This window comes from Oncorhynchus nerka, linkage group LG9a (genome assembly GCF_034236695.1).
Source record: "Oncorhynchus nerka isolate Pitt River linkage group LG9a, Oner_Uvic_2.0, whole genome shotgun sequence".
Classification (NCBI taxonomy): domain Eukaryota; kingdom Metazoa; phylum Chordata; class Actinopteri; order Salmoniformes; family Salmonidae; genus Oncorhynchus; species Oncorhynchus nerka.
In genome coordinates this window covers 20,314,007-20,329,941 of record NC_088404.1, presented here as the reverse complement: position 1 = coordinate 20,329,941, position 15,935 = coordinate 20,314,007, and the positions used below count along the sequence as shown (strand labels likewise).

Genomic DNA, 15,935 nt, shown 5'->3' with positions numbered 1-15,935 from the left:
CCTTGCGGTTGAAGGCCGAGCAGTTGCCATACCAGGCAGTGATGCAACCAGGAAGCTCTTGAGGGCAGTGTGATAATGGTGTTGATGTGAGCCATGACCATACTTTCAAAGTACTTCATAGCTACAGACGTGAGTGCTACGGGTCAATAGTCATTTAGGCAGGTTACCTTAGTGTTCTTGGGCACAGGGACTATGGTGGTCTGATTGAAACATGTTGGTATTACTGACTCAGTCAGGGACAGGTTGAAAATGTCAGCGAAGACACTTACCAGTTGGTCAGCGCATGCTTGGAGAACACATCCTGGTAATCCGTCTGGCCCTGCGGCCTTGTGAATGTTGACCTGTTTAAAGGTCTTACTCACATCGGCTACAGATGCTCTCATGAATGCTTCAGTGTTGCTTGCCTGAAATGAGCATAGAAGTAATTTAGCTTGTCTGGTAGGCTCATGTCCCTGGGCAGCTCGCGGCTGTGCTTGCCTTTGTAGTCTGTAATAGTTTGCAAGCCCTGCCACATCCGACAAGCGTCGAAGCCGGTGTAGTATGATTCAATCTTAGAGTAGTATTGACATTTGTCTGTTTGATGGTTCGTCGGAGGACAGAGTGGGATTTCTTATAAGCTTCCGGGTTAGAGTCCCACTCCTTGAAAGTGGCAGCCCTGCCCTTTAGCTCAGTGCGGATGTTGGCTGTAATCCATGGCTTCTGGTTGGGGTGTGTACATACAGTCACAGGGGGGGGCATCATTGATGCACTTATTGATAAAGCCAATGACTGATGTGGTGTACTCCTCAATGCCATCGGAAGAATCCCGGAACATATTCCAGTCTGCGTTAGCAAAACCGTCCTGTAGTTTAGCATATACGTCATCTGACCACTTCTTTACTGAACAAGTCACTGGTGCTTTCTGCCTCTGGTTTTGCTTGTATGCAGGAATCAGGATGATAGAATTGTTGTCTGATTTGCCAAATGGAGGGCGAGGGAGAGCTTTGTTCACGTCTCTGTGTGTGGAGTAAATGTGGTCTAGAGTTTTTTCCCCCTCTGGGTGCACATTTAACATGCTGGTAGAAATGACGTCAAATGGATTTAAGTTTCCCTGTATTAAATTCCCCGGTCACTAGGAGCTCCGCCTCTGGATGAGCGTCTTCCTGTTTGCTTATGGCCGTATGCAGCTCATTGAGTGTGGTCTTAGTACCAGCATCGGTGTGTGGTGCTAAATAGACAGCTACGAAGAATATACAGTTGAAGTCGGAAGTTTACATACACCTTAGCCAAATACTCAGTTTTTCACAATTTCAAACACTTAATCCTAGTAAAAATTCCCTGTTTTAGGTCAGTTAGGATCACCACTTTATTCTAAGAATGTGATATGTCAGAATAATAGTAGAGAGAATTATGTCTTTCAGCTTTTATTTCTTTCATCACATTCCCAGTGGGTCAGAAGTTTACATACATTCAATTAGTATTTGGTAGCATTGCCTTTAAATTGTTTAAAGGGTACCCTTCCACATGCTTCCCACAATAAGTTGGGTGAATTTTGGCCCATTCCTCCTGAAAGAGCTGGTGTAACTGAGTCCTTGCACGCACATGCTTTTTCAGTTCTGTTCACTCATTTTCTATAGGTTTGAGGTCAGGGCTTATAATGACCACTCAAATACCTTGGAAGCATGCTTGGGGTCATTGTCCATTTGGAAGACCCATTTGCGACCAAGCTTTATCTTCCTGACCGATGTCTTGAGATGTTGCTTCATTATATCCACATAATTTTCTTTCCTCATGATGCTATCTATTTTGTGAAGTTTTTTATTTTATTTTATTTCACCTTTATTTAACCAGGTAGGCTAGTTGAGAACAAGTTCTCATTTGCAACTGCGACCTGGCCAAGATAAGGCATAGCAGTGTGAACAGACAACACAGAGTTACACATGGAATAAACAATTAACAAGTCAATAACACAGTAGAAAAAAAATGGGCAGTCTATATACAATGTGTGCAAAAGGCATGAGGAGGTAGGCGAATAATACAATTTTGCAGATTAACACTGGGGTGATAAATGATCAGATGGTCATGTACAGGTAGAGATATTGGTGTGCAAAAGAGCAGAAAAGTAAATAAATAAATAAAAAAACAGTATAAAAACAGTATGGGAATGAGGTAGGTGAAAATGGGTGGGCTATTTACCAATAGACTATGTACAGCTGCAGCGATCGGTTAGCTGCTCGGATAGCTGATGTTTGAAGTTGGTGAGGGAGATAAACGTCTCCAACTTCAGCGATTTTTGCAGTTCGTTCCAGTCACAGGCAGCAGAGTACTGGAACGAAAGGCGGCCAAATGAGGTGTTGGCTTTAGGGATGATCAGTGAGATACACCTGCTGGAGCGTGTGCTACGGATGGGTGTTGCCATCGTGACCAGTGAACTGAGATAAGGCGGAGCTTTACCTAGCATGGACTTGTAGATGACCTGGAGCCAGTGGGTCTGGCGACGAATATGTAGCGAGGGCCAGCCGACTAGAGCATACAAGTCGCAGTGGTGGGTGGTATAAGGTGCTTTGGTGACAAAACGGATGGCACTATGATAGACTGCATCCAGTTTGCTGAGTAGAGTGTTGGAAGCCATTTTGTAGATGACATCGCCGAAATCGAGGATCAGTAGGATAGTCAGTTTTACTAGGGTAAGCTTGGCGGCGTGAGTGAAGGAGGCTTTGTTGCGGAATAGAAAGCCGACTCTTGATTTGATTTTCGATTGGAGATGTTTGATGTGAGTCTGGAAGGAGAGTTTGCAGTCTAGCCAGACACCTAGGTACTTATAGATGTCCACATATTCAAGGTCGGAACCATCCAGGGTGGTGATGCTAGTCGGGCATGCGGGTGCAGGCAGCGATCGGTTGAAAAGCATGCATTTGGTTTTACTCGCGTTTAAGAGCAGTTGGAGGCCACGGAAGGAGTGCTGTATGGCATTGAAGCTCGTTTGGAGGTTAGATAGCACAGTGTCCAATGACGGGCCGAAAGTATATAGAATGGTGTCGTCTGCGTAGAGGTGGATCAGGGAATCGCCCGCAGCAAGAGCAACATCATTGATATATACAGAGAAAAGAGTCGGCCCGAGAATTGAACCCTGTGGCACCCCCATAGAGACTGCCAGAGGACCGGACAGCATGCCCTCCGATTTGACACACTGAACTCTATCTGCAAAGTAATTGGTGAACCAGGCAAGGCAGTCATCCGAGAAACCGAGGCTATTGAGTCTGCCGATAAGAATATGGTGATTGACAGAGTCGAAAGCCTTGGCGAGGTCGATGAAGACGGCTGTACAGTACTGTCTTTTATCGATGGCGGTAATGATATCGTTTAGTACCTTGAGCGTGGCTGAGGTGCACCCGTGACCGGCTCGGAAACCAGATTGCACAGCGGAGAAGGTACGGTGGGATTCGAGATGGTCAGTGACCTGTTTGTTGACTTGGCTTTCGAAGACCTTAGATAGGCAGGGCAGGATGGATATAGGTCTATAGCAGTTTGGGTCCAGGGTGTCTCCCCTTTGAAGAGGGGGATGACTGCGGCAGCTTTCCAATCCTTGGGGATCTCAGACGATATGAAAGAGAGGTTGAACAGGCTGGTAATAGGGGTTGCGACAATGGCGGCAGATAGTTTCAGAAATAGAGGGTCCAGATTGTCAAGCCCAGCTGATTTGTACGGGTCTAGGTTTTGCAGGTCTTTCAGAACATCTGCTATCTGGATTTGGGTAAAGGAGAACCTGGAGAGGCTTGGGCGAGGAGCTGCGGGGGGGGCGGAGCTGTTGGCCGAGGTTAGGAGTAGCCAGGCGGAAGGCATGGCCAGCCGTTGAGAAGTGCTTATTGAAGCTTTCGATAATCGTGGATTTATCGGTGGAGACCGTGTTACCTAGCCTCAGTGCAGTGGGCAGCTGGGAGGAGGTGCTCTTGTTCTCCATGGACTTCACAGTGTCCCAGAACTTTTTGGAGTTGGAGCTACAGGATGCAAACTTCTGCCTGAAGAAGCTGGCCTTAGCTTTCCTGACTGACTGCGTGTATTGGTTCCTGACTTCCCTGAACAGTTGCATATCACGGGGGCTATTCGATGCTATTGCAGTCCGCCACAGGATGTTTTTGTGCTGGTCGAGGGCAGTCAGGTCTGGAGTGAACCAAGGGCTGTATCTGTTCTTGGTTCTGCATTTTTTGAACGGAGCATGCTTATCTAAAATGGTGATCTTCCGGCGCCGACAGAGATGGCCGCCTCGCTTCGTGTTCCTAGGAAACTATGCAGTTTTTTGTTTTTTTACGTGTTATTTCTTACATTAGTACCCCAGGTCATCTTAGGTTTCATTACATACAGTCGAGAAGAACTACTGAATATAAGATCAGCGTCAACTCACCATCAGTACGACCAAGAATATGTTTTCCGCGACGCGGATCCTGTGTTCTGCCTTACAAACAGGACAACGGAATGGATCGCATGCAGCGACCCAAGAAAACGACTCCGAAAAAGAGGGAAACGTAGCGGTCTTCTGGTCAGACTCCGGACAAGGGCACATCGCGCACCACTCCCCAGCATTCTTCTTGCCAATGTCCAGTCTCTTGACAACAAGGTTGATGAAATCCGAGCAAGGGTAGCATTCCAGAGGGACATCAGAGACTGCAATGTTCTCTGCTTCACGGAAACATGGCTTACTGGGAAGACGCTATCCGATGCGGTGCAGCCAACGGGTTTCTCCACGCATCGCGCCGACAGAAACAAACATCTTTCTGGTAAGAAGAGCGGCGTATGCCTCATGACTAACGAGACATGGTGTGATGAAGGAAACATACAGGAACTCAAATCCTTCTGTTCACCTGATTTAGAATTCCTCACAATCAAATGTAGACCGCATTATCTTCCAAGAGAATTCTCTTCGATTATAATCACAGCCGTATATATCCCCCAAGCAGACACATCGATGGCTCTGAACGAACTTTATTTAACTCTTTGCAAACTGGAAACCATTTATCCGGAGGCTGCATTCATTGTAGCTAGGGATTTTAACAAAGCTAATCTGAAAACAAGACTCCCTAAATTTTATCAGCATATCGATTGCGCAACCAGGGGTGGTAAAACCTTGGATCATTGTTACTCTAACTTCCGCGACGCATATAAGGCCCTGCCCCGCCCCTTTCGGAAAAGCTGACCACGACTCCATTTTGTTGATCCCTGCCTACAGGCAGAAACTTAAACAAGAGGCTCCCACGCTGAGGTCTGTCCAACGCTGGTCAGACCAAGCTGACTCCACACTCCAAGACTGCTTCCATCACGTGGACTGGGACATGTTTCGTATTGCGTCAGATGAAAATATTGACGAATACGCTGATTCGGTGTGCGAGTTCATTAGAACGTGCGTCGAAGATGTCGTTCCCATAGCAACGATAAAAACATTCCCAAACCAGAAACCGTGGATTGATGGCAGCATTCGCGTGAAACTGAAAGCACGAACCACTGCTTTTAATCAGGGCAAGGTGTCTGGTAACATGTCCGAATATAAACAATGCAGCTATTCCCTCCGCAAGGCTATTAAACAAGCTAAGCGTCAGTACAGAGACAAAGTGGAATCTCAATTCAATGGCTCAGACACAAGAGGCATGTGGCAGGGTCTACAGTCAATCACGGACTACAAGAAGAAACCCAGCCCAGTCACGGACCAGGATGTCTTGCTCCCAGGCAGACTAAATAACTTTTTGCCCGCTTTGAGGACAATACAGTGCCACTGACACGGCCTGCAACGAAAACATGCGGTCTCTCCTTCACTGCAGCCGAGGTGAGTAAGACATTTAAACGTGTTAACCCTCGCAAGGCTGCAGGCCCAGACAGCATCCCCAGCCGCGCCCTCAGAGCATGCGCAGACCAGCTGGCCGGTGTGTTTACGGACATATTCAATCAATCCCTATACCAGTCTGCTGTTCCCACATGCTTCAAGAGGGCCACCATTGTTCCTGTTCCCAAGAAAGCTAAGGTAACTGAGCTAAACGACTACCGCCCCGTAGCACTCACTTCCGTCATCATGAAGTGCTTTGAGAGACTAGTCAAGGACCATATCACCTCCACCCTACCTGACACCCTAGACCCACTCCAATTTGCTTACCGCCCAAATAGGTCCACAGACGATGCAATCTCAACCACACTGCACACTGCCCTAACCCACCTGGACAAGAGGAATACCTATGTGAGAATGCTGTTCATCGACTACAGCTCGGCATTCAACACCATAGTACCCTCCAAGCTCGTCATCAAGCTCGAGACCCTGGGTCTCGACCCCGCCCTGTGCAACTGGGTACTGGACTTCCTGACGGGCCGCCCCAGGTGGTGAGGGTAGGCAACAACATCTCCTCCCCGCTGATCCTCAACACGGGGCCCCACAAGGGTGCGTTCTGAGCCCTCTCCTGTACTCCCTGTTCACCCACGACTGCGTGGCCACGCACGCCTCCAACTCAATCATCAAGTTTGCGGACGACACAACAGTGGTAGGCTTGATTACCAACAACGACGAGACGGCCTACAGGGAGGAGGTGAGGGCCCTCGGAGTGTGGTGTCAGGAAAATAACCTCACACTCAACGTCAACAAAACTAAGGAGATGATTGTGGACTTCAGGAAACAGCAGAGGGAACACCCCCCTATCCACATCGATGGAACAGTAGTGGAGAGGGTAGCAAGCTTTAAGTTCCTCGGCATACACATCACAGACAAACTGAATTGGTCCACTCACACTGACAGCGTCGTGAAGAAGGCGCAGCAGCGCCTCTTCAACCTCAGGAGGCTGAAGAAATTCGGCTTGTCACCAAAAGCACTCACAAACTTCTACAGATGCACAATCGAGAGCATCCTGGCGGGCTGTATCACCGCCTGGTACGGCAACTGCTCCGCCCTCAACCGTAAGGCTCTCCAGAGGGTAGTGAGGTCTGCACAACGCATCACCGGGGGCAAACTACCTGCCCTCCAGGACACCTACACCACCCGATGTTACAGGAAGGCCATAAAGATCATCAAGGACATCAACCACCCGAACCACTGCCTGTTCACCCCGCTATCATCCAGAAGGCGAGGTCAGTACAGGTGCATCAAAGCTGGGACTGAGAGACTGAAAAACAGCTTCTATCTCAAGGCTATCAGACTGTTAAACAGCCACCATTGAGTGGCTGCTGCCTACACACTGTCATTGACACTGACCCAACTCCAGCCACTTTAATAATGGGAATTGATGGGAAATGATGTAAATATATCACTAGCCACTTTAAACAATGCTACCTTATATAATGTTACTTACCCTACATTATTCATCTCATATGCATACGTATATACTGTACTCTACATCATCGACTGCATCCTTATGTAATACATGTATCACTAGCCACTTTAACTATGCCACTTTGTTTACTTTGTCTACATACTCATCTCATATGTATATACTGTACTCGATACCATCTACTGTTTGCTGCTCTGTACCATCACTCACTCATATATCCTTATGTACATATTCTTTATCCCCTTACACTGTGTATAAGACAGTAGTTTTAGAATTGTTAGTTAGATTACTTGTTGGTTATCACTGCATTGTCGGAACTAGAAGCACAAGCATTTCGCTACACTCGCATTAACATCTGCTAACCATGTGTATGTGACAAATAAAATTTGATTTGATTTGATTTGATTTGAGGAAGTTACTTTTAAAGAATGACCAGGCATCCTCAACTGACGGGATGAGGTCAATGTCCTTCCAGGATACCCGGGCCAGGTCGATTAGAAAGGCCTGCTCACAGAAGTGTTTTAGGGAGCGTTTGACAGTGATGAGGGGTGGTCGTTTGACTGCGGCTCCGTGGCGGATACAGGCAATGAGGCAGTGATCGGTGAGATCCTGGTTGAAGACAGCGGAGGTGTATTTGGAGGGCCAGTTGGTCAGGATGATGTCTATGAGGGTGCCCTTGTTTACAGAGTTAGGGTTGTACCTGGTGGGTTCCTTGATGATTTGAGTGAGATTGAGGGCATCTAGCTTACATTGTAGGACTGCCGGGGTGTTAAGCATATCCCAGTTTAGGTCACCTAACAGAACAAACTCTGAAGCTAGATGGGGGGCGATCAATTCACAAATGGTGTCCAGGGCACAGCTGGGAGCTGAGGGTGGCCGGTAGCAGGCGGCAACAGTGAGAGACTTATTTCTGGAGAGGGTAATTTTCAAAATTAGTAGTTCGAACTGTTTGGGTATGGACCTGGAAAGTATGACATTACTTTGCAGGCTATCTCTGCAGTAGACTGCAACTCCTCCCCCTTTGGCAGTTCTATCTTGACGGAAGATGTTATAGTTGGGTATGGAAATCTCTGAATTTTTGGTGGCCTTCCTGAGCCAGGATTCAGACACGGCAAGGACATCAGGGTTAGCAGAGTGTGCTAAAGCAGTAAGTAAAACAAACTTAGGGAGGAGGCTTCTGATGTTGACAGGCATAAAACCAAGGCTTTTTCGATCACAGAAGTCAACAAATGAGGGTACCTGGGGACATGCAGGGCCTGGGTTTACCTCCACATCACCCGCGGAACAGAGAAGGAGTAGTATGAGGGTGCGGCTAAAGGCTATCAAAACTGGTCGCCTAGAGCGTTGGGGGCAGAGGATAAGAGGAGCAGGTTTCTGGGCATGGTAGAATATATTCAGGGCGGGTGCGGGTACAGCGGAGGTAAGCCCAGGCACTGGGTGATGATGAGACAGGTTGTATCTCTGGACATGCTGGTTGTAATGGGTGAGGTCACCGCATGTGTGGGAGGTGGGACAAAGGAGGTAACAGGGGTATGCAGAGTGGGTCTAGGGGCTCCATTGTGAACTAAAACAATTATAACTAACCTGAACAACAGTATACAAGGCATATTGACATCTGAGAGAGACATACAGCGAGGCATACAGTAATCACAGGTGTTGAATTTGGAAAGCTAGCTAAAAACAGTAGGCGGGGCTAATCCGCTAGCACAACAAACAGCAGGTAAAATGGCGTTGACTAGGCAACGGGGCCGACAGGTAAGACAAACAAGCAGAAAGGAGTACCGTGATTAATGGACAGTCCAGCGTGCGTCAGCTATGTAGCCAAGAGATCAGTGTCCAGGGGGCAGCGGTGGATGGGCAGGGGGGCTGGGCTGGCGAGTGTTATCCAGGTTTTTTTTTTAAACTAACAATGACTAACTAGCTTGTAGCTAGTTAGCTGGTTAGCGTCTGGAGGTTCTTGAGTGTGTCATAAAAATAAAAATAAAGAGTAAAAGTAATAGCGATTCCGTATCACATGGGTGAGGCAGGTTTCCGGAAGGTATAAACAAATTAAGAATCAAAAAGAGATAGAAAGTAAATGGGGTCAGAGAGTGATTGGGACGCGGTGGTTCAGACGGTTAGCAGGCCTGTGCTAACAAGCTAACAGTTCGTAGGCCCGAGCTAGACAAGGTAGCAGTTAGCGGACCGGAGCTTGACAAGCCGTTAGCAGGCCGAATTAGCAAGCAGGGAGATAGCGAGGGCTAGAGAGTTAACCTTTGGGGGACGTCGCGATGGGGTGAGTCTGTTTATTCCTCTTCATGCGGTGAGCTGGAGATACAGCGATTCAGAAAGCTCGCGGGCCTTGGCCAGCAGATGGATCTTTGGCGATGTCGCAGCGGAAAAGCCTGTTGAAACCCCTCGGACGATTATGTCGGCGGACCAGTCGTGATGGATGGCGGGGCTCCGTGTCGGCAGTAGAGGGTCAGTAGAGGGTCCAGGCCAATTGGCAAATTAGGTATCTTTGGACCTCTTCGGCTAGTCGGGAGATGGGCTTAGCTCGAGGCTAGCTCCAGGCTAACTGGTGCTTGCTCTGGGACAGAGACGTTAGCCAGGAGTAGCCACTCGGATTGCAGCTAGCTATTTACGATGATCCGGTGTAAAGGTTCAGAGCTTGCGGTAGGAATCCGGAGATGTGGTAGAGAAAAAGCAGTCTGATATGCTTTGGGTAGATGTCGCGCTGGTGTCCTAGTTAGCGTTGAAGACCGCTAGCAGTGGCTAGCTAGTAGCTAGTTAGCGGCTAGCTTCTGATGAGGGTTCCGATTCTAAAGTATAGAAAAAGCAGATCCGTACCACATTGGGTGATGCGGGTTGCAGGAGAGTATATTCAGCCTGTAGTTGGAAAGTGAGATTAAAATATGTACGAAATATATACAGAAAAAAAACGAGAAAAAACTATATTTACACTATACAGGACGGGACAAGACAAAACACACGTCCGACTGCTACGCCATCTTGGAGAGTGCAACAGTCCCTCCTGCAGCAAAGCAGGAGGTCTTGGCTTATTTCTTTTGATTTTCCCATGATGTCAAGCAAAGAGGCACTGAGTTTGAAGGTAGGCCTTGAAATACATCCACAGGTACACCTCCAATTGACTCAAATTAGCCTATCAATTAGCCTATCAGAAGCTTCTAAAGCCATGACATCATTTTATGGAATTTTCCAAGCTGTTTAAAGGCACAGTCAACTTAGTGTATGTAAACTTCTGACCCATTGGAATTGTGATACAGTGAATTATAAGTGAAATAATCTGTCTGTAAACAATTGTTGGAAAAATTACTTGTGTCATGCACAAAGTAGATGTCCTAACCGACTTGCCAAAACTATAGTTTGTTAACAATAAATTTGTGGAGTGGTTGAAAAACTAGTCTTAATGACTCCAACCTAAGTGTATGTAAACTTCCGACTTCAACTGTATGTGATCATAGTTCATCTATATTGCTATCCAATGATTGTACATTGGCTAATAGGACTGATGGTAAATTACCCACTCGCTGTCGGATCCTTACAAGGCACCCCGACCCACATCCCCGATATCTCCATCTCTTTCTCTTAATTTAACTGTATCATTCTGATCTCATTGAATCATTTGTCAATTATTTGTCCAATTAAGTGATGACAATCAGTCCCTCTTTACAATACAAAGACCTACAGTAGTAATGACATTGTAATATAACCATGTTCTTAACAACAGAACCATAATGCATATTGAATGTGTTTGATTATCTATTATGGGTGACACAATGGTCATTTGAAGAGGCCAAATGAAAACAGGATTAGAATCTTGAGACTAGAATAGGGTTACACACTCTGGGAACCGAAGGATGCAGAGCGCGAAGTGTGGGCTGAGGCTGAGCAGGCAGGTTGTGGGAGTGTTTATTCCTTTTTATGTTGTCAGGTAATTGCCAGGTAAGGAAGTGTGTTCTCACTGCTGTAGAGCACTCTCACACAGTAGGTTGTGTATTATTATCATGAGCTGAGCAAAGGAGACAACTATTTACTTGGTTTTAGCTGCTCTTATGGAGACGTTAGGGAATACGCATTTAGTCTTGAGGAAAGTGATTTTGAAGACAATTACTGAAATATGGCCACAATATACATGCATAGTACATTACCTGGAATTTGCCAGCGTAGTGGTCATCTGTGGTTCCTTCCTTCCCCTCCTTCAGAGCGATAAGGGTAAAGCCTCTGAAATAGGAGGGACTGGAGGCGTGCAGAGTCACTGGAAGGACAGGAGGGGAGTTTAGGGAATATACAGATGTTAGATCTTAATTTGACCAGTATTGTCGCAGCAAAATAATCCTGCTCAACAGGATTTGAATGTTAATGTTGCTTGATCTGTAGTTAGGCTATTACCTGTCCAAAATTAGGCGACATGAAAAGTACAATACTGTTAATATATACTATGAATACAAAAGTATGTGGACACGCCTTCAAATTAGTAGATTCGGCTATTTGAGCCACGCCCGTTGCTGACAGCCATGCAATCTCCATAGACAAATATTGGTAGTAGAATGCCATTACTGAAGAGCTCAGTAACTTTCAACATGGCTTCGTCATAGGATGCAACCTTTCTAACAAGTCAGTCCGTTAAATGTCTGCCATGCTAGAGCTGCCCCGGTCAACTGTAAGTGGTAGGCCACACAAGCTCACAGAACGGCACCGCCTAGTGCTGAAGCGCGTAAAAATCGTCTGTCTTCGGTTGCAACACCAACTACCAAGTTCCAAACTGCCTCTGGAAGCAACGTCAGCACAATGACTGTTCTTCGGGAGCATCATGAAATGGGTTTCCATGGCAGAGCAGCCTCACGCACACAAGCCTAAGATCACCATGTGCAATGCCAAGTGTAGAATGGAGTGGTGTAAAGCTCACCGCCATTGGACTCTGGAGCAGTGGAAACGCATTCTGGCAATCTGGCCGTCCCACGGACCATTTGGCAGTCCGACAGATAAATGCCAGAAGAACGCTACCTGCCCCAATGCATAGTGCCACCTGTAAAGTTTGGTGGAGGCGGCATAATGGTCTGGGGATGTTTTTCATGGTTCAGGCTAGCCACTTAAATCTTAATGCTACAGCATACAATGACATTCTAGGCGATTCTGAGAATTTATGTAAATCGTGAAGCTCATCTGAATTTCCTGTGGTGCAAGAAAATTCTCAGCAACAAACGAGTGATCAAATTAAGATCCTATCAAAGATGAAAGATAATGTAATGTAGCCCATCCCAGGCACTGTTGATAGAGCAACAAACTCAGCTGGAGGAGCTTACTACAGAATGTGGGATAAAGGTATGCGCTGCTAGCAGCTCATTAGTTGCCTGCTGTTCGACTGTTTTCCAGTCAGTGATTTCAACAGGGTCAAATGTAACGTGTGTTGCGGTGGTAAAAGATTTATCTTTGAAAAGTCAGCTTTACTAACAATATTAGCTTATGGTTTCCCTGAAAACTGACAACACACAATGCATCCTCCTTGGGCTGTATCGGGTACATTATAAAAGATAAACATTATTAGATGTATTTACACATTCGTTAGATAATAATGTAATTCATTTTTAAGTGAACATAATTAGTATTATTAATGTAGGGTCACTGGGAGCAGTTATATGATATTCAGACACCTGTATCGGAAACTTTGATGAGACAGTTATGAAGAATGTAATAATATAATTGTATTTACTAATTGCACATTACTGACCAGCATAGCTCAGTCAAAAGCACACCTGGTTTATTTTTCCAAGGGAAAAAATGCTGCTTACAATCACACAACAGTGAATTATAATGTGATAATGAGCCACTTATCAAAGGCCAATGAACACCTGAAGGTTATAACCTTGCATTCCCCTAGGGGTGTCAGTTCAGCTAAACCAAGGGTATGGGTGTTAAAACAGATTTGTATTTATATTCATTCATCTATTATGTTTGTCAAATGTGAAAAAAAACGTTTTTAATAAACATTGTTTTAAGCAAAGTGGGGTGGGCAATTTTCTCTTTTTAAAAATACAAAAAATGACCCCTGCCATTAATTATCACCACAATATTAGGTTTAAAGGTCTGTGGACCGTGTGTACAATGTCAACCACTACTCAACCATATCATAAATGGACTAATTTACTTGTAGAACAGTTCATACATGCATCTATCAAGTCACAACAAGGCCGACTTCAAATTCCGACATTAATGTGAAAGTAACCAGAGCATAAAACAGCTGGTCGTGAATGCAAACTATTCCAGATAAATCTTACACATGCATTGAAAGGAAATGCACACATCAAAGGATTTACTTAGGCCTCAACAGGTACGCAAGAAGACAAACAATCTCGACTAAAGAACGGCGAAAACACAAAATACAAAAGGTAAACGTACACATACCTTTTTAAAGGGAGCTAAGGCCCCGCCCGTGATTCAGCACTGCCACATGGACAGCGCCTCAGTACAGGTAAGCATAGTGGCGCTCCGTGGCGTGGTGCTGAATAGACAGCACCTGTCTAGCAGCCAGCTATAGAATTATTTTGGTTGTGTGCAGTTTGACATTGGTTGGGCACAGTTATGCGTATATGAAAATCATAACTGGCATGCAGATCTTTAGAAATGGTAGGATTAATTGTAGATTGTAGAATTGTAGAAAAAAGGTTGCCGATCCCCTTCTATAGGCTATATGAAGCCACCCTTGTGGAACAGTGCAAACCGTTTACTATGACAGTATCATTGTCTCATGCGCTTCCCACCAACATTGACTCCTGCACTTCCCGCAAATTTTATCATTTGCCTGTCTGCATTATTCACCAGGGAAGGGAAACATTCTGCGAATACTGAAGCATTGTATCAACAAAGTGGCTCTGATAACATTGAAACATTGCATCAACAAACGAGGAGGCCCAGAGAATATTGAAACAATTAGTATCACCAAACCGGCTCCGAGAATATTCATTGTAACATAGAGAACCATTTTTTCCCCCTGTCCAGCTTGCCTCTGTCTGATATTAGTAGTTGCACAGCCCTACGTCTACAGTATAGCTAAATAATTTAGCAATAGTCTATTTAATGACGTTTTGCCAGATTGATCAGTAAGAATTTCACATTTTAATTGAGGAAGATGGACAATCAAGGTGGAAATGCATTATACCATAGGCCGGTAGGCTACATGTAGGGTTTAGGGATTCAGGCAGAGAATAATGATGACGTAGGCCTACAGCAATACATTTTAAAAAAGTTAACCCAACAAAGTAATTATGAATGATTTGCATTATCTCCCTTATTTTACCAGGTAAATTGACTGCGAACACATCCTCATTTACAACAACGAACTGGGGAATAGTTACAGGGGAGATGCCAGATTGGGAATTCAGCCAGGACACCAACCAGGGTTAACACCCCTGCTCTTACAATAAGTGCCATGGGACCATAGAGAGTCAGGACACCTGTTTAACGTCCCTTCTAAAAGACACCACCCTACGGCATAGGTATAATTTTTAAACCAGAGGGAATGGTGCCTCTTACTGGACCTCCAACAGCAGCTGGTCTCCCATCCAGGAACTAACCAAGGCTAACACCACTTAGCTTCAGAAGCAAACCGGCAGTGGGATGCAGGGTGGAATGCTGCTGGCATACAAGTAGGCCTATCATTCTGTCACTGCATTACAATGCACATTTATTATAACCTAAAACTGTTATTGTCTTTGAAGCCAAAAACAGGACATGTTTTTGGGGTAAATGCTCTAAAGGTTTTCCAAGATGGCGTAGCAGTCGGACGTGTCTTTGCCTTGTTGTAACGTTCTTGGTGTAGTGGGTGAGAAGTCAGGCGCAGGAAGCAGAGAGTTCAGGGTAGTGCTACTTTAATGCACAAAACAGCGAACATAAGCCAACCCCACGAAAACACAGGGCGCACAACAAAACAAATGCCCCAAACACAGGGACTTAAACTGTCCAGCAAACCCCACGAAAATGGGAAACAGGTAACCCACAGACGTGCACACAAGTACCACAAAAACAATCCCGCACACAGAGCAGGCGGGCCTACCGGTAAATAAAGCCTGACTAATCAGCCTAAAACACAAACAGGTGAAACCAATAAACAGAAAGGGGAGAAAGGATCAGTGGCAGCTAGTAGGCCGGTGACGACGACTGCCGAGCGCCACCCGAACAGGAAGGGGAGCCACCTTTGGTAGGAGTCGTGACACTTGTCATATCTTGTCCGGTGTAGATAGTCATTTTCCTCATTTTTTTCTGATATATTTCGTATATATTTAATTCTCACTTTCCAATCTAACGAACTGAATATACTTTCCTGCAACCCGCCTCACCCAATGTGGTACGGATATGCTATTTTTATACTTTAGACTCGGAACCTCATCAGGAGCTAGCCAGCTAACTAGCTAGTAGTCAGTTAGCCACTGCTAGCGGTCTTCACCATTAACTCGGACTCCAGCCAGCTTCAGCTCGGTCAATACCTGCCAGTCTGCACAGTGCGATATCAACCCAGAGCATATCAGACTGCTTTTTCTCTACCTCATCACCGGATTCCTGCCCCAAGCCCTGGTCCATTACACCGGATCATCGCAGCTAGCTAGCTGCAGTCGAGTGGCTACTGCTGGCTAACACCTCTGTCCAGAAGAGAGCACCAGT

The 15,935-nt window shown here is 45.8% G+C and overlaps 1 protein-coding gene across 1 annotated transcript in view; it reads right to left on the bottom strand.

Annotated features, from left to right (window-relative positions):
• Positions 1-15,935, bottom strand: part of LOC115134023 (spondin-1-like) — a 144,295-nt gene that overhangs the window by 106,439 nt on the left and 21,921 nt on the right. The window contains exon 2 of the mRNA XM_029667554.2: positions 11,429-11,535. Coding sequence (XP_029523414.1) covers positions 11,429-11,535 — 107 coding nt within the window. The remainder of the gene's footprint in view (positions 1-11,428; positions 11,536-15,935) is intronic.